Consider the following 22881-nt stretch of genomic DNA (forward strand, 5'->3'; position numbering starts at 1 on the left):
AAATAAATGATAACTTTTGAATGAAAGGCTCCATACCAGTATGGAATTTAGCAATATTTTAATTTGTATTCCTGCTGTCTCTCAAGGCACAGTCCACCATGGTTTGGCTAGGAGCAAGGGATAGCTCATCTACATATCGTTACAATAGTTATCACAAGCCACAGGGCAGGTACTTGTACTCATAATGCCCATAACGATGCATGAATAACGAAAATTTTTAAAATTAAAACTACTACTCTTCCTGGTTGCTCAACTAAGGTTTTCCCCGTTCATATTTAGATTTTTTTTGTCTCTCTTTCCTTGTAAAATAATTTCCTGAATCCATTGCTTTGATTATGAGTTTATTGCTAATAGAAAATGGAGGACATAAGATCAAAAGATTGGAATGTTCTATTTTTTACATCTCTGTAGTGCTTTCCATTGAAAATATTATCCCAGCTGTTCTCAGATGTGGCATTGGGCATATCTCACAGAATGCACACATAAAGCAGGATACATGCAGTTTTATATTGGCCCCATTTTACAGATGGGAAAACTGAGGTGATGGGAGATCAAACATATACAGCGATAGAGTTTCAGAACCAGACAGAAATTCCTGGATCTTTGGCTGTTTTTTTTCAAACTATTAGATCATACCTCTCTAGATGATAAATAGATAGATAGGTAATAGATTAGCATTCCCATGCTATAGGTCCTCAGCAGAATGGACCTGAGCAAGAAGTGCTATAAGTGTTGTCTCTAAATAGCTAATTGAAGAGAGGAGTTTCTTGCCAAGAGCTTCTTCTATGAATACCTTTGAAGAAGTGCTGAACTGTTGGCAATTTGTTCAATCCAGTCATTGATTATTCTTCAGAAGGCAGTTCTCAACGTAAAATTTAAATTTTAGGGTTAAAAGATGGAAAAAACCTGTGTTTAACTGAGAATTCTACAAAGCATAAAGGCACTGCAAGAGTTTTTGCCATCAAGTTAAATAGGTAGACTCATTGGATTTTAAGCTCATTGTGCCCAGTAATCAAATGGCTGTTGTAGCATTAAAAAAAAAATCTTAGTTATGCTAAGTACCTGCTTTATGTTAGTTTTTAGTAGTCCAATGGCCATAATCTCATGTACTTAGAGCAGCATTATAACTTGTGGAGCTGTTCTTTTTCAGAAAAATAGAAAGTGTTTTGAAAGTGCATTGGTTTCTCCACTTTTAAAGCAGAAGTAGACATACACAATTTTTCCAGGACTTTCTCCATGAAACTCCGTAAAAGCAAGCCAACACATCTCATTGCATTTGCTAATTTCTACGTACAGGCTTTTTTCTGAAAATTTTGGGCAAATGTTATAAATATTTCCAGAGACATTCAAAATTTACTGTCCATATGTACCATATTTGTTAGTGGTCTATTCACAGTTACCCAGAAAGCAGCTAATTTTACTATATCAGAATGTAGAATAAATAGTAATCAGGCAGCTAATTTGTGAGTATTTTAATAGTTGTGGGAAGTGTGTGTGTAAATAATATTTGTGCATCAATTTCCATATTTGCAAATGCAGATGTCCTAGTGAATATAGCTGTAAGGGAGAAAATTAATGGCTAGGAATTACACTGGCACAGATCCTGCAGTCTGTGCAGGATGTCCTGAGTATAGGCAGGTTTCTAATGAAGAGAATGGGAAGGGGCAAAGGTAAGAAACTGCCTAGGAAGGAGTGATGAACCTAAAATTCTACATTAAGTCATATAATAAAAAACATATATACTCTATAAGTATATTTTAGCTTTCTGAAATTCCCAAGCGTTCGGTATTGTGGTTTCATTTTTACTCCTTCATTCTCCTGCTCTCCCACTTGAGTGAATAAAACAATAAAGCTGCTTCAAAATCATGAGGCATCTTATCTCTGTCCTCCTAGCACTGTCCCAAAGAATGACCAGAATTAATGGTAGTTTTAGATTATGAGCATGTTTTACTAATATAAAGTTGGCTAAGATTATTTTCCCAGTGCTTTGAACAGAATTAAGGTTGTTTGAAAAATACGGCTTAACTGTGTACTTAACAAAGTTTGTTCGTTTTCTGAAAAATAAGACCTCTGCTTAGCATTTTCAAGCTGTTTAACATTTTTTATGAGGAAAGTCATTTTGATAAGGATTTCATGTGTGAAATAACTGGAACATTCTTGATGGTGTGGAGGTCTGAAGGGCTAATCGTGTTTCACATTCATTTAGCAAAAACTTCTTTGAGCAGAGTTTTGTCTTTTTAAGGAAGCAGTGCTTTGTTAGATATACGTCTCAGTGAGTTGTGCTGTTCCTAAGAAACAAAATAATAAAATTGAGTTTGCAGCCAGGCCAAAATAGCTCTGCTCATCCACTTATCATAAATGTGAGGAGGAGAGGCCAAAACATTAGTGTTCCTTCGCTGTGAAGGGTCTAATATCAATGGCAAAGGATGACTAACAGACATGGAAATAGTTACAGCACCTCGTTGCAGCAAGATCTAAAGTGCAACTACTAATGAACCAGGAAGGGCACATGAGTGAAGATTACTGTGCCCGGTTTGTACAGTGTAGCCCTGCTTCCTAAAGCCACCAGTTGTTCTCCACATAGAATAAATTCCTGCTGTGACACTGCTGACTTAAAGGCACGAGTATGGATGCTACACAGGCATGCATTTGTAAACGTTCTGGTGGGTCTGTGGGCCCACTGGAAGCAACACAGACTGTGAAATAAGCCATTTCCACCCAATGGAGAGAGCTCAGAGCTGCAGGTGTCAGGCTGCAGAAGCAGGGCAACATGATTTCCACGTCTACCCTCCCAAATTGTGGAATTTTTGCAAGTTCAAGTTCAATGTTGTATCTCTCTTTCCACAGTTTGCTGTAGAGTCAGTCTAAATTTACAAATACTCATTTTTTTTCAGAATTTTAAATAGTGGTTGTACATATCTTTCCATATTGTATACATAATAAAGGCTGCTGAAGCTCTTATTTTGCAGGTTGACATCTAATTTTGCATCTGTAAAGATAAGAAATGTCAGGCCTCTTTCTGCACTCCCTGGTTGTGCATGATATCATTCATATGCTTTTTCTACGTACAGATTGAAGCATAAAATGATGGACAGAATGTCACACTCGAAGTGTATTCTGAATTTGGATTCTTTGAAAACAGCAGGAGGAGGCATGCTGAATTTTCTCATTTTCGTGCACTGGGAGATAGTTTTGAGATCCTTTGGTTAAGGAAAACAAAGGTTTGGCCGTTTGTGTGTCATGAACTCTAATCAGAATCAGCTGGTCACACCCAATTTGGGTTTACAGAAATACAGGCATGTGACTATTAAAATGCACTGACTGCTTTTTCTTTCACTGTCACAAGCAGGGCCTGGTCTTTGAGGCTGTTCTTTTAAAAGCAAGAAAACATGTATTTAACTTTGTCTCAAATGTGAATCAGAGGGAAAATGCATGTAATACCAATCTGCCATGCTTCCTTTTTGGTTGGACTGGACATTATGCCTGAGGGACAATGTGACCTAAACTACAACTTCCACAAAGCCTCTGAAAATCGACCTGTGAAGTGAGATAATCTCTTGGTGGCATGTCTCACTCGTGAATTAAACAGCCTCCAAGAGAAGCTGTGTTTATGCAACTTCTCATTTAAAAGGCATCTTATTTTCCTGAAGTCTTGCTGGTGATTAAATTTGAGTTGGTAAGGGCACATTTTTACTAATTACATCCATCCAGTTAAGAAATACAGCATAACCTTTCCTGGCCCCAGCTACATTGAGCTGCTTGGTGCTCACCAGGCAATTGCTTTACATTTCACTCCAGCCATGTTGAAGTAGAGCCAGTCTTGGTAGTCACACTGGAAAATATTTGCAAATTATATTATTTTGGTGCATATTTTTCCTTCACCCTCTAAAATAAATGAAACTAGCAAACCTGCTTCACTTTCTCCTTACACAGCCTCTTGTTCCCTCTTGACATCCCTGTGCATCTGCATATCCTTCCCTCCCCCATGTCTAAAGGTACCACTACCCTTCAGGGCACACATTGGGAATATATATTTTTTTCTTCATTACGTTTAAAAGCTACTGCTTTAGCAAAAACAGCTTTTGAGCCGTTGCAACATGAGAACAGCTGTAGCAGTGAGATGAGAAATGGTCCTAATATAGAGAGATTTTGGGGGCTGCGTTGCTGAGTTGGAAATGCCATCCATAGAATATCCCCCTAGTGCTAAAACCCATCGAAATAGATTGGAATGACTTCTTGGATTCTTTATTATTTTTAATGACTTGTTGTGCTATATCCAAAGGAAGTTGGAGAACACTGCTTACTCCTGAACTTAGCCTCAAATGCTCTTCTGTGCATTTGGTCCAGCTCTGCATGCAGAAGAGGAGATGGAAGGAGAACATATCTTTGTACTAGCAAGGGGAATTCTTTTAAACTCCATGTCTGCCCAGCAAATAATCTTTTGTTGTTGTTGTTGTTGTTGTTGTTGTTGTTGTTCTCCCCCAGCTCGGGGATTGGATCACATTGCTGAGAACATTCTGTCATACCTGGATGCCAAATCGTTGTGTGCTGCTGAGCTGGTGTGCAAGGAGTGGTACCGGGTGACGTCGGACGGCATGCTGTGGAAGAAGCTCATCGAGAGAATGGTCAGGACAGACTCCCTGTGGAGAGGGTTGTCAGAGAGGAGAGGATGGTGAGGAAACTGCATTTTCACCTCTTTTGGCCCCATTCAGGAGAGTAGATGCTGTGCGTTTCAAACCATCTTTGAAGACGGTTATTTAGCACACTGAAACATCATGTTGGTTCCAAACCTGACAGTTCCTTGAATCAGAAATCAGGGGTTGGGGAGTTAGGGCATTATTTGGCTATGCAGGCAATGTGAGGGATTTTTCCCTCACCTTCCTCATCTGATCATGCTCTTATCCCACTGTGAGAAGGGAGATATACAGACTGAGATTTTTACACCCAGCTGTCATTCAGTTCAAATTAAGAAGCTGTGTATGCCTCAGGGGAACCCTAAAGTGGTCAGCAGTTCAGAGCAGAAGAGCTTTTTTAGGGGTGGCAGTGGGGCAGCATGTGCTATGAATTAGTTGACTCCTGATAGGTCGGTTTGTTTTCCTCAGCAGATTTTCTCTATTAGATATCTGTTTAATTTTCAAACTGGAAGCTGAGGGTATGTACCACGGAGAATAGGGGACTTAAGAAATGCAGATAGATTAGTTAATAATCATCTGGAATAGCCTTACTACAGTGTAGGTCTCACTCAAGTTTGAAGCTGCTCTGCTAACATTTCATTAGAACTTTCTCTCTCAGGGGTATGTCCTTTAATACATAATTTTCTTTTCCAAGGGTGTCCCTAGGATGTTGGCAGAAAGGAAACTGGGTATGAATATTTCATAAACAAGATAAAAGTGACAGCTCAGGCATTTTGGTTGCTATTAAAAAGAAAAAGATACAGAGTTGCAAACAAAGACTCCTGATCTATAGTTAATTTTGTTATACTGTTTATCTCAGGAAGTAAAGGCAAGTAAATCAGGATTATGAGACATTCTTTAAAAATAAATGCTATTTTGATCTGCTTCCAATAGTGTAATGTTTATAAAGAGTGTAAAATAAACACAAGCACAGCAGTGGTAACTTTTGCATTCCTTTTAGTGCCTTATTCTCCCTAGGACTTCCGTTTTTTCTTTGTATTGTTGAGGTCACAGTAAGTCCTAAGAGGACCTTGAGAGGTCATTTAGTCCCTCCTGTTTCCCATAGGGAGAGCCAGGTTTCTCTTTAGTCATCTCAGATGTTTGTCTTAACTTGTTCTTAAAAACCTTCACTTATGAAGATTCCCGAGCCATTGCTTGGAAAAGGAATTACACAGTATTTATTATTGTTGGGTATTTCTCCATTTTGTCTGGAATATTATGAATTTAATCTTGGCCTTCAAAGTGCCTGTAGCTTCTCCCAACTTTGTCATTGACCAGGTAAATGCATTCCCTGTTCCATTCTTTGTCATTAATGAAAATGCTCAATAATGACACATCCAGGACAGACTCCATGCAAGATCCTACTTGCCATCCTGTTTGACAGTGCACCATCGGGAAACTCTGCTTTCTAGCCATCTGTGTCTACCCTTGAGCTCTTCCAAGATGATACTTCTCTTGCTCAGTCTTAAGAGTAGCCTGTAAAAAGAAATTAGGTCAATTTGACATGGTATATTCTGGATTAATCAGCGTTGCCTGCTCTTTGTCACGTTGTCATCATCTAGGCACTCATCTGACTGAGTATGTGCTCTAGAACAGCTAAACGGTCAAAGTTATTTGTGTCAGACAATCCACCATTTCCTTGGTGGACCTTATTCCCTTTTTTAAAATACAAGAGCTACATTTGTCTTTTTCTTGTTATGTGGAGCTTTACCTATTCTCTACATCTTGTCATAGATCATAGCTGATAGTTCTCAAGTTGCTCCCTCCACGCTCCACACTTTATGCTTGTGTTTATTTTACACTCCATTAGCACCAAGTGCTAATCATACAGACACAACATTTCTAAAAAACAATTGCAAAATTTTGCTTCTCCTCTCAAGGACAGTCTCCCCATTACTGCATCTCTTCTTCAAGTTTACACTGGATTCTGGAGGTTGCTTTGATGCAACAGGAGCAAGTTGTGCTCAAGTCTTTCCTCTGGTTAGCTTTAGAAAATAGAACTGCGTGGTTAAGAGAGGCAGACAAGAAATATTCAGTGCAATTGTATCTCTGCCATGTAGAGCTTTATAGCTTGTAATCAGTGCTAATGCTGTGCATGGCACAAGGAGATGACAAACTGGACAGTTCAGAAAGATAAATGACTGATGTTATTTGGTTACAGGTCCTCAATTTGCACATGGGCTGCCTGATTTCAGCATTTGCAGCTCATGGTTTACAACAGAAACCCCCCGTTCTGCAGCATGGCATCCTTCACTGACAGCTTGTCAGGGAGCAGGAAGGGTTACACAGATTTAGAGAAATATAAAACAGAAGCCCAAAATCTGGGCACAGTTGTGTCCATCTGATTGAATTGGCTGGTCATCAAAACCTGTAAACAATAGTTCCTTTTATCCCAGAGCTACAGCAAAACAGCTACTGGGATGCCGTGGAAATTCCAAACAGTCCTTTAGCTGAACAGTAAACAACTGACTCTACATGCAGCAAGGCAGGACTTTGTGTTACATTAGCTAGTAAAGTTAGAAACTGTAGACAGGGTTTTAGGCATATAGGCTTGTACACAGATTCTTGTAGACCTGCCCCAAGTGTTCCAGGATGTGTCCTGGATATTCTGTGTACCTCCAAAGCGTTTTTCCTCTCCCTGAACCACTTCCAGACTGGATCACAGTAAATAGACAACCATCTATAGTTGGTGCTTTGTCTGCATCTATGTATTTGTTCCCATGTAAGTGTTTGCTGGTGGCTGTATTTGAAGAATTAGATGATTGCTCTGTCCAAAGTAGAAAGCACCTTTCTCTCAAGTTGTACATAGAGTACTTTATTTAAAATAGTATCAAAAGTTCTTTTTTTGAGCATTTGTCATTTGGTTTGTTCAGTCCTATAGTTTGCTACTGCTTTACAGAGTAAAAATTTAGTTCATTGTTGTGATCTCCCTAGGTCAAGTACATCAGGGCAGCTAATGTACAGTCTCTCAAATTAGTTTTGAGGTGTACGGTATGGAAAGGACAGGAAAGGAGTGTGAAAGGAAGTATTGAACAATTAATTATGCCGTAATGGAGTAAGGGAGGGAGAAGTGGAGAGCTCGCCCAGTGTAAACTCTGTGCCTCTGATGCCAGGATTACACTCAGAGGCATTTGTGCCTCTCTCCATTTTGTGAGGCATGTTGCCAGGCAGAACAGCAGTTAGTACGCCCATGGTGGGATTTACAAGCTTCCACACCGTGTTTGGTGGCTTCCTAACTTCAGGATGAGGAATTAAAGTTTTTTACACAGCAGGTAGTGATTGCCATTTACAGATTTTTTTGGTAGCAAAACTCTAGCTTGGGATATGAGTATTCCAAATCAGTGTTGAAATGAGGGAGGCACCACGGATGAAGTGTTGCTTACCAAAATACATTAGTAGCAGTAAAATGTCCAGGTACCCAAAGTGATACTGTTCTTGCTAATGCAGATAAAAGCTAACCTTGAATGCATAGTGAGTTTGAGTGTTCCTTGGCTTCTTTCATTTACTTTCTATGCTTTATTTCAAAGGTAACTTCTGATATGTGTATGTGTATTGCAGGCACGAGCCATTCTCAACTCTTACTGAGCTGAATGGGCCCATGTCCATAATAGAGAATGTATTTCCCTTACCTGAGTGACCAGACACAGATGTTTTTGCAGTATTTCAATGTTAAAATGCAACACTGACATGTTGCAGGGCAAACAAAAAAGGAACCAGCCCATCTTATTGAGTAAATTAAGTTTAAATATGAATCTGTGCTTTCCAACAGTTGTTACCCATTTGTAAAATGCCTTTCTCCAAAATGCTGAAACATGATTTGTGTTCAATGGAAGTGTTCTTTGTCTTTCAGGGGGCAATATCTATTTAAAAACAAACCTCCTGATGGAACTGCTCCACCCAACTCCTTCTACAGAGCACTTTATCCCAAAATTATACAGGACATAGAGGTAAGAAACAGCTTCCAGATGTGGTGGTGGTTTGCTGTTGTCTTTTTGGTTTTGTTTTTTTTTCAAATGTCCCTGATTCATTCATGATGCTGAAATTCTGAGAATATTCCATTCTAATGAAATATGTCTTTAAATCTGATGTGTCTTTGTTTATCTGGAGTTTGTAGATCTGGGATAATTATATGAGGTCCCAGGCTTTGCTGCTCCTTTAGACAGAGGATGAGTTGGATTGTTCAGTGAGCTCTTGCAGGTGGAGTCTCTACACCTTGCACATCAGATGTCACAGCAGCACCATGTCTTAGTTTTCTCTGTTCCATGGTACTTTGCTCCACCCAGTGTAAGCTGTTATGGAGAGATATCAAGAACTGAGCCAAGGAGAAAGTGCGTTGCCTAAGACTGCAATCCTAAGAGTCAGGGAAACAGGAAGCAACTGAGTATTACTTTTAGTATGAGCAAAATGGCATGTTCTAGTTGTTTCCTAATGGCAAAAGCAGTGCTCAGGCACTGTTGTGACAAGTTTGTACAAGCACTTACAGCTCAACTGAGACATTCTCTTCAGTTGTTTAGCTGTTGAGTCACAGGGGGTTAAAGACTGGAGATAGAAAAAAGCATTTAAGTTCCATTTTCCTCACCATTCCAGATAACATAGAGCAGGTTAGCCACAAGATGTTTTCCAGATATTTATTTGTTTAATTGGTTTTATTACATGTGTTGCTTCTTCTAGAAAGTAGTTATGTCATTGTATGGGCCTGGTTGCAGGAAAAAGAGTGAAGAAAAGTGTCTACTGTCTTCTCTACCAAACAAAAAAAAGGGGAAATAGTTCTGTGCTTTTTTTTTACATCTCATTTGTCTCCTGTCTCTCCTCAAGACAATAGAGTCAAACTGGCGGTGTGGAAGGCACAGTTTACAGAGGATCCACTGCCGAAGCGAGACAAGCAAAGGGGTTTATTGTTTACAGTATGATGATCAGAAGATAGTGAGTGGCCTACGAGACAATACTATCAAGGTGAGAATGCTCCATAATGGCATACTAGTGTTATGTGGTACCTATGCCATAAATAAGAGTGTCCTAATTTCAGTGACACCTACCCAATCTCTTGTTAGTAATGTAGCCTTCCTCTTCCCCCACCTCACACATGCACAGCACGTATGCCTTTTTTATCTGGCTAGAGAGACCCTGTTTGCAGACAGACAGACTTTCTAGCAGAGTTTTTGTCGATCAGTAATTACAGGCTATGTAATTACTAGGCCCTGTAGCCTGATGAGAATGGTCAAACTAATATTCATAGTAAAGCCAGTAATATCAAAGATATTAATCTGTTGCACCAAAGAGCCTGTAGAAGACTCTGCAGGTGCCACTAAAGGTGTTCTAACTGCGCTATCGATGGTGTGTTGTAGTAAAAAACAGATTAGTTAAACCAGTAAGTGCTGAAAGATGAAAACCTTACTGAGCTGTGTGGTTTTGAATGTTTACTGTCTTAGATCTGGGATAAGAATACATTGGAATGCAAGCGAATTCTCACCGGACACACGGGTTCTGTCCTGTGCCTCCAGTATGATGAACGAGTGATCATTACTGGATCTTCAGACTCAACAGTCAGGTGTGTGCTTGTGATTTGGAGCTTTCTGTTTGCCTCTAAGATTTTAGCTTTGCAAAATGCTGAAATGATCTCTTCTTAAATGTGTGCTGTTCAATTAGTTCCATGAAGTAGTTCAACATATTTGTTGAGCAGTGTGCTGTCCTTGTTTATCAGATGTCCCTGCAAATCGCTGTCAAGGAGAAATGAGAATCTAAGCAAAGACCAGTCAAGGTCAAGCTGACTTAGGAAGGCCATCTGGCATTTCACCAAGGTTTTGCATGTTTTGACACTCCCTGAGAATGTTATAAATTCTCCTTGAGAATAGCTTTTTAAGAGATGAAGTTTTCAAAACAAGTATGAAGGTTTCATCATCCATTCCCACTTAATTTTAACAAAATATATATGCCTAGATCTCCTATGACTTTAATTATATTTCAGCATGATGTTTCTTTTCATTCAGTCTTTCTAACCTTGCTTTCCTTCCAGTCTCCAGCAAAAGGCTGGACACCTCAGGGTAGCACTTGTAGTGCATGTCGCGCAGATTTGAAGTCCACTAGTCATATGACAGAATCCCAGAGAATGTAAGACCTGTCATATAAATACAGGCACATATGAGTTAGTGAATTGCGATATGAACTTGGATGTGAAGGGGTAGGTCTGTGTTCTCCGTGTTGTTATATATTCCCTCTTTGTCAGAGTGCAAACAACACCCATGCAGTGAACTTGGAAACCAGAAAGCTGTGTTGGTGGCCTTTTCTGAAGCTATTAGCATGCGTTCCCTATGGCTGCAAGCTCCTCATGGTTATCACTGCGCTTGTGTGTACACTACTGCTGTTAATCTAATAATTTAATTACTGATGTGCTGCATGCAGTGTTGTGGTGCTGCTAAGTTTTGGGGTCCTGTCGTTAGTAGGGATCCAGAATTTCGGCAGCATTGCCAAAAGGGACACCTGGAGATGGTGTAGGACGGTGTGGGAACTGCACCGGGCTAAACAGATCGCAAAAGGAGAGGCTGATTTCTGTAACAAGCACTATCATCTTCCCTATCAGGCCGGGCAGGCCAAATTGCAGACTGGCTACTTGCCCAGAAATATTTTGTTTCCCTTTGGATGTATAAATGTTAGTGCGGACCCCAGAGGCACATAGGATGCATCGCTTTTATCCTTGTGTCTCCTCAGGAAGAGGGGCTTCATCCAATAGACAGTACAGATGGGCTCTTAATGCTTCTGGGATCTCAGGGATGCACTTGTCCAAAGAAGTCAGTGGGTCTCCAGCTCCTGTTCAGTTTGGCAACCCTGTCTGCAAACTGTTCGTATGTTAATGGCTCAGGTCTTTAGTTTTTTCTCCTTTGCATTTTGTAATTGGAATGTAGTTTTCTTTCTCATTTATAGTCCATAAGTTGATGCACTTCAGTCTCTCTAAGTTAGAAAATAAGACATTAGAAGTCTTTCCCATATCTTACCTTTTCTTACTGCTTACCTTATTGGCAGAGGAAAGTTTTAACTTCTGCAGTGTCTGATGTGCCTTATGATACAGCCATTTTCTGCTCTCCTATAGTGTATTTGGGATACAGGTGTGATAGTGCCAAATGACATCTCTTTATGGAGAGTAGAAGTTTGCCAACAGAATAGCCCAAAAGAAACGTTTTAAGGGCTTAAAATTGCATTTCAAATCCTAGAAGTTCTGTATGAAGATTTTATCTAACGTGCATCTTAAATTATCATTCAGTTGAAACAGTTGGTTCCAATAACATTAAGTTGACATAAATGCTGTGTCTTAATTTGGGTATTCAGCACATTCCTGGAATGTTGCTGTGTACCAGATGCACCTTAGGATAAATGCAATTCATGGCGCAACTTGTGGCAATTACTCCTATTTGTTTGAAAAGAATTGTCTTTTCTGCTTCTGTATAAATTATCCCTTGAGCTGGTAATCCTGTGAGAGTGGTCAAAAATTAAACCTGTCACTGAACTTGCTTCTCCACATTGTGTGGAAATGGGGCGTGTGATAGGCTGACATAACCAGGAAACATCAGCCTTTAAGACCATCAGTCTTCTACCTTTCCTCAGCTCTAAATTCCCTTAATTAAAGAATGCTCTTTTCCTGAGTGGGTTATTTTTATGGTGTTAACTTCATTGCAGGGGTTTTGGCTTCTGGACTTCCTCAATGTACACATAATCAACAGGTTTATATAATACATTTTTTAATGAACTATTTAATAGATGTAGGTATAACCTGTGATGTTTGCTTCTCTAATATCACTAGAGAGACAATTACCTCTCCCCGTCCCTCTCTTGCCCTGCAGAAAATGCACTGTGCAGGTTTTTAACTCTCTTTTCTCTGGTTTGAAATCTGAAACTGCAGAGTGTGGGACGTGAATGCAGGTGAGATGCTGAACACACTGATCCACCACTGCGAGGCCGTGCTGCACCTGCGCTTCAATAACGGCATGATGGTGACATGTTCCAAAGACCGTTCCATCGCCGTGTGGGACATGGCTTCACCAACGGACATCACCCTGAGGAGGGTGCTAGTAGGGCACCGAGCTGCTGTCAACGTAGTGGACTTTGATGACAAGTACATTGTATCAGCATCAGGTGACAGAACTATAAAGGTGAGGTGTTTCAGAGGCTTTTTATTTGCAGCACTGGGGTATTTATTAATGAAGAACAGTGACCAGACAGGGAAGATGGTCCTTGGCCATTATTACCCAGATCTTCCTTTAGAAGCAGTATTCTTCCTGCTACTTATTTCCACTTGTCCCTCCTCTCTTGAGCTTGCACAACTTGTTTACAGAGCTGTATGGCAAATCAGATCCAGGTACAGAGGCAGTTGAAAAAGAAATTCTTTTCTGTGTTCTTTTTCGACTTGACCACTTTCATAATCTGTTTCAGCATCAGTCATTCAATAGTTGTCAGAGGGCAGCATGGGCGCAAAAGTGAAGGTGAGTGGATAGGAGTCACTTAAGCATTACTGCTGTGATCCCAATCTGCAGTATTAAATGTCAAGAAAATGAAGATCATGTGTAGACTAAATCATAGCCAAAGAGTGCTAATTCTGGTGTGGCAAAAATCTTCTGTGTACAGTGACCCAAGCTGCTAACAATTGCAGACTATAGTCACAAGTCATCGGAGGGGTGATTTTCCCAGTCTTAATGGTAGCCTCTTCAATTAAGAACATTCTGGATGCGTCTATAAATCATACAGACACCATCTTTTGTTAGTCTCTTCTTAATAATTTTGTCTCTGTGTGGTTCCCTCCTCCCTTCCTGTCACAGGTATGGAACACTAGTACCTGCGAATTTGTGCGCACCTTAAATGGCCACAAACGAGGCATTGCATGTCTGCAGTACAGAGACAGGCTAGTAGTGAGCGGCTCTTCAGATAATACTATCAGGTGAGAGACACACTCCCCATCGCAGAGTTATGTGCAAGCACGTTGTCTCTGATTCACTGGGATGTGCAGAGGTTAGGCAACTGAAGTGCTCTGTACCCTTGTCAACTTTGAAATATGCTTTCTTTGGTATAGAACATTGGGAACTACTGGAAAGAGATATTAGAAGCCTGTTTTACTGTGTTGTCTTTCATCCTCAGCATCTCAAGAGTCCCATACTAATCAACAAGTTGCATTGCTCTGACAATTCTGGTGTATGAAAGAGCTGGCAAGTACCACTTTCTGTGATGTCCTCTTGTGATATTTTAATTGGGCTATGTGTCTAGTTAAAGGGGTCAGATTTGCAGTAAGAGGCATTTAATCCTCTGCAGAAATCCTCCTGGGCTCTCGCCAAACTCTTCTTATGGTACTTGGCACCTGGTTAAGTTTGGAACAGCTGGTTTAGAGCATGAAGTTCAGTTTGCTGCCTTTTGCACTTCTCCAGCTGCCCTGGTTGCAATCTGAGATTTAACTCTTTCTGGTATCATGAGCCAGGATTTCTCCCTACATCCTACAGCTGCTGGCAGAGGGATGTCCCATGAATTTTGGGGTACATGGAACAAGCTTGAATAATAGTTTACGTGATGTAGGAAAATGCCTCTGTCATGGAAATGGGACGAAGAGCAACCTCCCTTTTGTCCTTGTCATCTCTTTAAATAATTGTCTGCCTTCTGATAAAACTTGAAAGCTGGACAGTATGAGCAAAAACCCTTCATATGTCAGTAATAATTTCTCCTCGATGAGAATGATTTATGCTATTGCTATTACAAACCTGTGGACTTGCCTCTCCCTGCTTTACATTCTGTAGGAAAATGGTGGTCCTTTGGTTGACATCACAGGTCATTGTGCCAGATTTTAGTATAGGGCTGTCTGAGAGCATGACCAGAAGAGCTGGAACTTCCATCTCTTAATCATGGGAAAAAGGTATTACAGGCATTGTTTAAGAGTAACACCACTTACACATGGTGAGAACTGCTCTTCAAATAGAAAAAATAACCCTCTGCAGTTGTACTGTGAAACTTGGTCTCAGAAGTAGAGTAAGAAATAGTTAAATACTGCAGCAGTTAGGGAAGGATCTAAAATATGACTTGCAATGCTAATAAAAATAAATGTCAAGATAGTGATAATGCTAAAGAGGAATACTGTTACTTTTATGCTTACATTGGACAAAATCCCTAGTTGACAGATAAATTGTGCTAGAATTTCAGGAATGTCGGCAGTGAATCTTAATGGAAGTCAAGTTTAGCAGCAGTGTGGGCAAGGCAAAGGACTTACCTGGTCACACACTTTTCTCCCAGCCATTAGCAAAGGGCACAAGTCAGTGGAAGGGTGATAAAAAAAGGGCAGGTTTCTGAGTCATCGTTGTGGGTGGCTTGGTGATTTCTATGTTTGATTTGAATTCACTGTGAAATGCCAGATGTGTGTTGGCCTTTAGGAGAGGCTGATACAGAACTTAAAAGTTCATCATTCCTCAGTTGCAGGGAAACTTTTTTTCCAAAAGATGCCTGTGATTTCTAGTTTTGCAACTGCAAACATAACAACTTGTGAAGTAGTTGAGAAATCAGTGTCTTTCTTCTGTCGGGAGACTCCAAATAAAAAAATGATTTGGGTTTTGTTTTAGACCAGAAATTTCACCAGTGTAAGAGGACACAGCTACATAGACATCACTATCATTGTGCTGATTTCCACCTGCTAGGAAGTGGTCCATCAAGTTTAATCCAAACATCTAGGGCCGAAGTTCCTAATTGCTACAGGCAAACATTGTGTAGGAAAAAAAGGAACCAGAGAATTTAGGGCAAGAAAATAGAATCAGACTTTTAACATCCTGTGTTAATTTTTAAATGAGTGGTTGGTTTGCATGTGTGTATTCTAGTTCCACTGTGTGCACACATGGGGATGTGCTACTGATCTGTTTAGACTACAGCATTCTCTTTAAGAGATGGGGATTCAGGCTCACCTGCCTTCTGTACATCTTTCAGCTCTGCCAGGACTTCAAGCGAATTAAAGGCTGGGATAATTGAAGACCTCGCTCTACTTCTAGAAATTCTCCCAAAATTGTAGGAAGGAAGAGTGCATAAAATTTTTTTAGTTAGTTCTCAAGCCTTAAGATTAGTTCTTTTACTATTTGTTCCTTTGACTATTTAAAGAAGTAGACATTTGAGAAGCTTATCAAATCTGGGAGTTACCTTTGGCACCAACTGTGATAGGAAACTCTGCTCTTAATAGCAGTTATCCCCTTTGTACATGAAGGCCCATTCCCCATGTGACTGGGGACATGATCACCTCTTCTAATCCCATTCAGATTCAGGTAAAACCTCAAACTGGGACCTGAAAAAGGCCTGAATTATTGTGATGCAGCCTCCCAGAGTTGCTGGCAATCTCAGGATTGATGGCAAGGAATGGAAACACATGGCGCAAAAGTCCCTGGCACAAGATTGCTCTTCAAACCTTTCTGCACCAGTTAATCTCTGGCATTGTCCATCCTTGAGAGACTTAATGCTTTCTGACCAGCCAGAGTGCCTTTGGCTGACCTTTGCCATGAAGTTGCTTGCTCTGACCTTGACTGGTGTGCTGTACTCATGTGAAACCATTGAGGTCTTCACAGATTCCTGAGAGATCAGCTTTACAGAATCACTTTGTGCTCCTTGTTGGCTTCAAACATGTGCATAGACAAATCCTTTCCCAGTTCTACAGTTACAAAAGAGTTCTGTTCATTCCTCTGTTGTCCAAAGTTGAGAGCAGCTTGTTGTAGGAAGACAGGTGCAATCATTGTCCACCAACCTTGGGCACATATCACCTGGATCTGGATTATTCCCTGGGGGACCGCAGAAGTAAAATATGTGGGGGTGGTTTATCTTTATCTCTCAAGCGAAGTGACCTGACCCCTCAGCAGCTGTGCTGCTTCAGGACGTGTCACCCAGAGAAATTCTGCAAACCCCCTGTATTTCTCACTTCTGTGGAGAACATGTCAGTCTAAAGGCTTATGAATGAGCATTTAAAAACATTTGTGGCTGCTTACTTTCCCCTAAGTGTCTGGGAGCTGCAGCAGATACTGCTATTAAAAGAGTACTGTATGAACAACTCTATAGAATACATGCCAAAGAATTTCAGTTCTTGTAGGCAAATAGTCTTTCTTGATCCATGATAGTTGGGAGTCATGTCAAAGAGCTGACAAAAGCATGGAAAAAAATAGACTTACTTCATAACTGTTTGTAGCATTTCTTAACTGTTTTTTAAGGTAGTGTGTAAGTGTAAAAATTAATATATTTTAATTTGTTCTCCATGCTCAAAATCCATCACAAAGGTCAAAACTCTGGCATATTTAGAGTTGAGAGAATAATGTGTTTTTGGGTCTCTTACTGGGATACTGTATGCTGGTTTGGGTGACAGAACTTTTCTAAAATTTTATTATTAGAAACAGTTCACAGAGAGCCACAGAAATTATCTGAGAGCAAGAAGAAAATGCATTACAAAAGAATAAACATAGATTGTCCATTTTAGCTTATGCATAAGGTGACCAGATTACAGAGTAAACATACCTTCAGTGGGAAAAACGACAAATTAAAAGGGCTTGTTTATTCTTGTACCTTTCACCACTGTATTGATGACTTCATTTGTCCGATGGTAGTCTCCAAATCAGAAATAGGCATGTAGGGGAGCAGAAAGGGACACATGCCCTGTGAAGGTGATATTATCAGTTGAAACAAGATGCCAGGGGGATTGGTAAATCTCCTTCTCTTAACATCTTAAAATCATGGCAGGACACTGTCATGAAAAATGAACCCCAGTAAAATAAAGTGAGGCTCGCTGTGAAGATAACTGGGAGATACCTTATGTACCTTACTACAGCACTAGATAATAGACGCAACTGGTCTCTGACTCACTTCCCATGTGATACTGTAACATCACAGGGTCATGTTGAAAAGCATGCATCCACTTAACAGGAAAAGGAGTTATGAATGTAGTTTGTTTCTTCTATGTTGTTTCTTCTTTGTCGTTTCATCATAATCTTTATTTCCAAGTTTCCATTAACTACAAGCAAAGACCGAATGTTTAGTTACAATGATAAGGTATTAAAAAATTCTAATTGCTTCTTTGTGCTCTCTTCCAGGCTGTGGGATATCGAGTGTGGGGCATGTTTACGAGTACTGGAAGGCCATGAAGAGTTGGTGAGATGCATACGCTTTGATAACAAGAGGATAGTCAGTGGGGCATATGATGGGTGAGGTTATCAGTTCAGTCAGTGCTTTGCATCTTCCTGTCTGTCTCAGTGTCTCCCATCCCACTTTGCTGCATCTTCCCTATAAATATTAGATTCTCTGTCTGCCATACTAAGAAGACCTTTTCATGGCCAGTAAATCAGGACCATGCTACAAAGCATAGCTTTTGTTCTTCTTTTGAAACAAGTCCATGTGATTTGATGTATGTCGTCCAGTTCTTTTGGTTGTAAGAATATCTGACCGTCTCAACCTGAAAGCTCTTCTAGCTCAACCACTCATAAGAACCATCTTTCCCATCTGTGATTATGTCTGCTGGACCATTTGCTGTTACAGACTAGTTGTCTGCACGCCCATGTTTCTGTTAGTTATTACCACCTGCTTTTTATGTTTTACTTTGTTGACAGCTTATTTTTTTCTCCCATTAAGCTCTATAAGCTTTACAAAGGGGAAATTCAAGAACCAAGTCTCAAGAGCAGAAAGATTGCTATACTTTTCCATAAACTGGTGTATTAGCTGAGTTGTACTAACAGTTACATTTTTTTTGTGTGTGAGTACTTGCTCTTTTCTCTTTAACAGAGCTGTGATGTTTGTCTCTTTTTTCACTACTAGGAAAATTAAAGTATGGGATCTTGTGGCTGCTTTGGACCCCCGTGCTCCAGCAGGGACCCTCTGCTTGCGAACCCTTGTGGTAAGAGCTTTTGGTAGGGGTGTTGGAAAAAGTGTCCTTGATCAGGGCTGTCTTGAGCCATGAAAACTCAAGTAATTTAGCCCCAGTCTGCAGGATCTAGAAATATTTCCTAAGGGTCTGGCTTTTTTTGGGCGTCCAGCTTTTTTTAATGTTGCAAGCTATAAAGCATTAAAAGTTAGAACTTCTGGAGTTTTCACTCACTTTTTAGCAGTTTTATTCCGTGATTTGAAGTTTATAACTAAATCCATTTTTGAGAATGTCTTTCTTGGAATCCATGTGCCAGTGGGTTTTACTTTACCCTGTGTGTACCTGATGAGGTAGTAGTAAGTTGTCTGGAATTGTTAACGTGAAGTTTCTTGAAGAAAAGTACTACATTCCAAATCTGAAGAGCAGGAACAAAGACGCCCTTGTGATTGATTTTAACTGGCTTTTGGGTGTTACAGGAAAAAGCAGGTAAGGACTGGAACAAACAGTGAAATTGCCTTAGCCTTAAACAGCAACTACTATTTTCGTGCCATCCACTAGTTTTTAGTACAGGTCTGATGATGGTGTCGTTGAAATGCCATTGTGTGAGTGTTAACAGCATTCACAGTCGTGCTTAACAGTGGCTCTGCACTGGTCTTACAGTAATGTGGGAAAGGTGTGAAAAAATGACAGTACAGTCAAGGCCATGGGATGGTTCCTGTAAGCGTTCCTCCACCGCATTTAACCCAAAAAACAGGCACTGTTGCTGGGGATGAAGGAAGATTTCAACCAGTACCAAATTCTCCTTGAAAAAGAAGTACTAAATGTTTCTATTTCTTAACTAGAAAATGTTTTTTCGGCAGTGCTTGGGTTGGTATGTTAGACCTTTTCCTGCTGTGGCACGTGAGTGTAGTCTGCTCTAAACCAGGATCGTACCAAGACTGTCTGATTCTCTAAAAGTGTTTCTCACCCACTGAGCTGTGCTGGCTGACCTTCTGCACACTCATCCACCACCTGAATTGCTACTGTTGCTATAGATTTTGCTGAAATATTTACTTCACATTTGATGCAGGCTGTGAGGGTTACTGGGACTCAGCTGACAGGCAGTAGATCATTAAGCCATGCTAACTCTTTTCCAGTCATGTATTTGGACCTCAGCTGCAGAGTAAGAGTCCTTGAGTGCCTTGGATGCCTGCAGGTACAATGTTGAAACACCTTCATGTTAGCCAAATAGAACTACAAATAGTATCATGGCTGAAATCCAGAAAACCCCTTTGTCATTGGCCACCCAGTTCCAAACTATGGAAGAACTCAGTGCCCGTGAGCACATATCCTGAGAGTCTAAGACTTCAGCTTGGTATTAGTAGTGTTCCTGCTCCAACCTGAGACAAATGTGTGCCAACTAATCTGTGGACTTAATTTAACTGGTGTGATTTCCCCTGCATTTTCCAGCAGTGGACAGCCGAAGTGCCCCAGCTAATTATATTATAAATCAGAAGTGGTGGGATGGAAACACTGCAGGAATCTCAGCACATGGATACTCATAAATCCCTGTTTGATAGCAATGGAGGGGACCAAAAGAGGAGTGGGGAGCAAAGGAAGCTGTTGTGGTGGTTTTAGACTTTTATGACTACAGGGTGTCCTTATACCCGCTTGCCCGTGGTTTGTTTTTTTTTTTTCCTCTCTCCTCGTCCTCCAAAATTAAACCTGGCTGCACAGTGAACATCATGAGTCTCCTGCTGCTTGTGTTCAATTTTCAAACAGTAGGAGGAAAGTGCACAGATAACAAATGTTCGCTGCATGCCAGGTCCCTTCCAGTTTTGTCTTCCCTTAGCTGGAATGGTGGCCACATGAATTTGACAGACGCTTTCCATGCACAGAATAAACACACAGTTCAGCTTTCCTTACGACCTAGACAGTCCAGGTAGGGCAGCCCTACTTAGCCCACAGTGACAGGGATCACAAAGGGACTTTTGGAAACGGGTTTTGAAAGTCTCTCTCTCACTGTCTCTATAAGCAATCCATCAGTGGATCTGACTGTTGTAGTGATACTTTTTAGCAAGAACTTCTTTACTGCTACAACACAAACTCTGGAAAAACACTTCTTTTTAGAGTAGCTGGGAAGATAGAAATTCATAAGGTATGAGTTTATAAGACAAATTTGAGTTATAGTTAGAAGATCAGAAAGATTCCATTGATTAGAAATGTTTAAAAATTTATCTTAAAACTAGAATCACACTGTGTGTGATTATTTTCAGATAATTTCAATTTAAATATTTAGAAATTCACTTTTAAGCAGCTGTTGCACTTTACAAACCGAGCTGTATTTTTGTAGTCCTGTTATATAAGACAAAGGTTTCCCATTTAGTAACTAACAATTCTCTTTCACCTAAATGTTTGAGAAACCTGTGGGTTTAGTATTAAAGTATTTTAAGACAAGTTTTTTTCCTGACCCTCAGCCCCTTTCAATGAGTAAGCATTAAAGAGAAGTGTGTATTGATGGAAGAGATAGGGCTCACCCTGGTTGCACAGTTCCTGTTCCCTGCTGACCGAGGAGGAGGCCACTAGTCTTGCAGCAGTGTAAGCACCAAGAGAAAATAAGTAACACAAAATGGAAAGCACAGTGGATTTGCTGTGTGATATCCAAGATCTTGCCATTGCCTCCTGTTAATTATGATCTGAACTCTTGCCAAATCGTCGTGCTATTTCCACTCAGCCTTGGAGCAGAATGCAAACTGCCTATAAAGAATGCCCTTTCTAGTTCATATTTTTAGAACTGCTTAAGAGGAATTATTACTGTGTCACTGGACTTTACAACAGGCTCCTTAGTGTCCTCCAGTGTTAAGCTCTTTCCTCTTCAGCAGTGGCAGTGGTGCCAAGTTGTGAATACAAAGTTGTCATCTCTTCCTCTGTAAGCTAGTGCATCTGGGAATGCTGTAATTTCAGGAATGAGTTTTGCCATGGAAAAAGGAAGACAGTGCACCTGTCAGTCCTGCCAGACAGAATTGTGTGGTGGAGAGAGTTTGGTTTGTTTTGCACAGTGTGTATCCAGTATTGGGATTTAAGGAGTAGCAGGACAACTGTAATATAAACTTCCTGCAAGCCAAGTACTCAGATATGGCAAACACTTTTCACTGAGAGAGTGTAATTTATGCTCTGTGATCATGATGCACAGTGTGTTATGTGGGGTTTACTGAGAAATTAATGTAATACTAGAATCAAGCCCGAGTTCATATTCCCTCCTTCATCCCAGGTGCCAGCTAGTTTGCAAGGTAACATGCTGTGTCTCCCACTTGCATTTAGGAGCATTCTGGAAGAGTCTTTCGACTTCAGTTTGACGAGTTCCAGATTGTCAGCAGCTCACATGATGACACCATCCTCATCTGGGATTTTCTGAATGACCCAGCTGCCCAAGCAGAATCCACTCGTTCCCCGTCCAGAACATACACCTACATCTCCAGATAAATAACACTACACTGTACCTCACACTCACACAGGTAAAAAAAAAATTAAAAAATAAAAGGAGGCTCAAAGGAGACACTGGATGTAGCACGAGCATGCTGCTTGAATAATTATCTGGGTCTATCAGTATTTCTTATCTTGGTTGTACAGTAATTACAGTGTCCTGTAAAAGGACAGGAGTGGTTTCGATACCTTAGAATAGGAACTTTATTTTAAGATTTGTGGCATTTGGCACCTATGACTTCCCCCAGAGAACTCCTCCTCCTCTGTCCATCATCATCAATAATTAAATCAGCTATCACTGCTGTCCAGAAGGAAGAAGGGTTTCTGCAGAGCGAGTAGAGCAGCTGCTGCCTAACAAGGGGATGCAGATGGCCTGACCCTGGGCAGTTGTCACCAAGCAGGAGGGTTTTGCCAAGAAGCGTCAGCTTTATTCCCTCCCTCGGAAGTGGTGACCATTCTCCTCACACTGCAGCAAGCTGATTCAAGATTACAGTTTGGCTAGGGGAGGAGACAGTGAGGAACAAGCCCAGGCAAATTTAATCAAGATGCATCAACATGCAAAATAATTTACTGATAGGGCCTAGCCCTCGTTCTCTCTCACACAGCAGAGCTGTTAAATTGTTCATATCAGAGCCTGGCTGGTTTGCTCATCACCTTACCCTTTTGTCTTGGTGAGCACAATGTGGGGAGGACATAATGTTTCGTAGGTCCGGGTCAGTTGTAGAGTGAATTTGATATATATGAGTGAAGTGGGATAGCATGATTGCTTGCTTGGGTGGGTACATGCACAATTACTGTTAATAGCTTGAGAAAGATGGCAGAAGAACTAACAGGCTTCTGCAAAGGTGTTTCCACAGTGACATTTTCCCATGAAAATGCTCTGTCATGGGGCACATCCTGGATCCTGTTTGA

The 22881-nt window shown here is 40.6% G+C and overlaps 1 protein-coding gene across 5 annotated transcripts in view; it reads left to right on the plus strand.

Annotated features, from left to right (window-relative positions):
* The window catches only part of BTRC (beta-transducin repeat containing E3 ubiquitin protein ligase), a 121785-nt gene that overhangs the window by 92905 nt on the left and 5999 nt on the right, over positions 1–22881 (plus strand). For 4 of the 5 annotated variants that reach the window (XM_032694598.1, XM_032694595.1, XM_032694594.1 and 1 more), the window contains 9 exons: positions 4486–4672; positions 8524–8620; positions 9489–9626; positions 10103–10221; positions 12565–12814; positions 13478–13596; positions 17744–17854; positions 18462–18540; positions 21808–22001. In XM_032694598.1, coding sequence (XP_032550489.1) covers positions 4486–4672; positions 8524–8620; positions 9489–9626; positions 10103–10221; positions 12565–12814; positions 13478–13596; positions 17744–17854; positions 18462–18540; positions 21808–21969 — 1262 coding nt within the window. In that variant the 3' untranslated portion in view covers positions 21970–22001. Of the gene's footprint in view, positions 1–4485; positions 4673–8523; positions 8621–9488; positions 9627–10102; positions 10222–12564; positions 12815–13477; positions 13597–17743; positions 17855–18461; positions 18541–19643; positions 19689–21807; positions 22002–22881 lie in introns of those variants that run through there. The other variant, XM_032694597.1, reaches the window with a different exon arrangement.

The sequence above is a fragment of the Chiroxiphia lanceolata genome, chromosome 8, assembly GCF_009829145.1.
Source record: "Chiroxiphia lanceolata isolate bChiLan1 chromosome 8, bChiLan1.pri, whole genome shotgun sequence".
In the NCBI taxonomy this organism is placed as follows: Eukaryota; Metazoa; Chordata; class Aves; order Passeriformes; family Pipridae; genus Chiroxiphia; species Chiroxiphia lanceolata.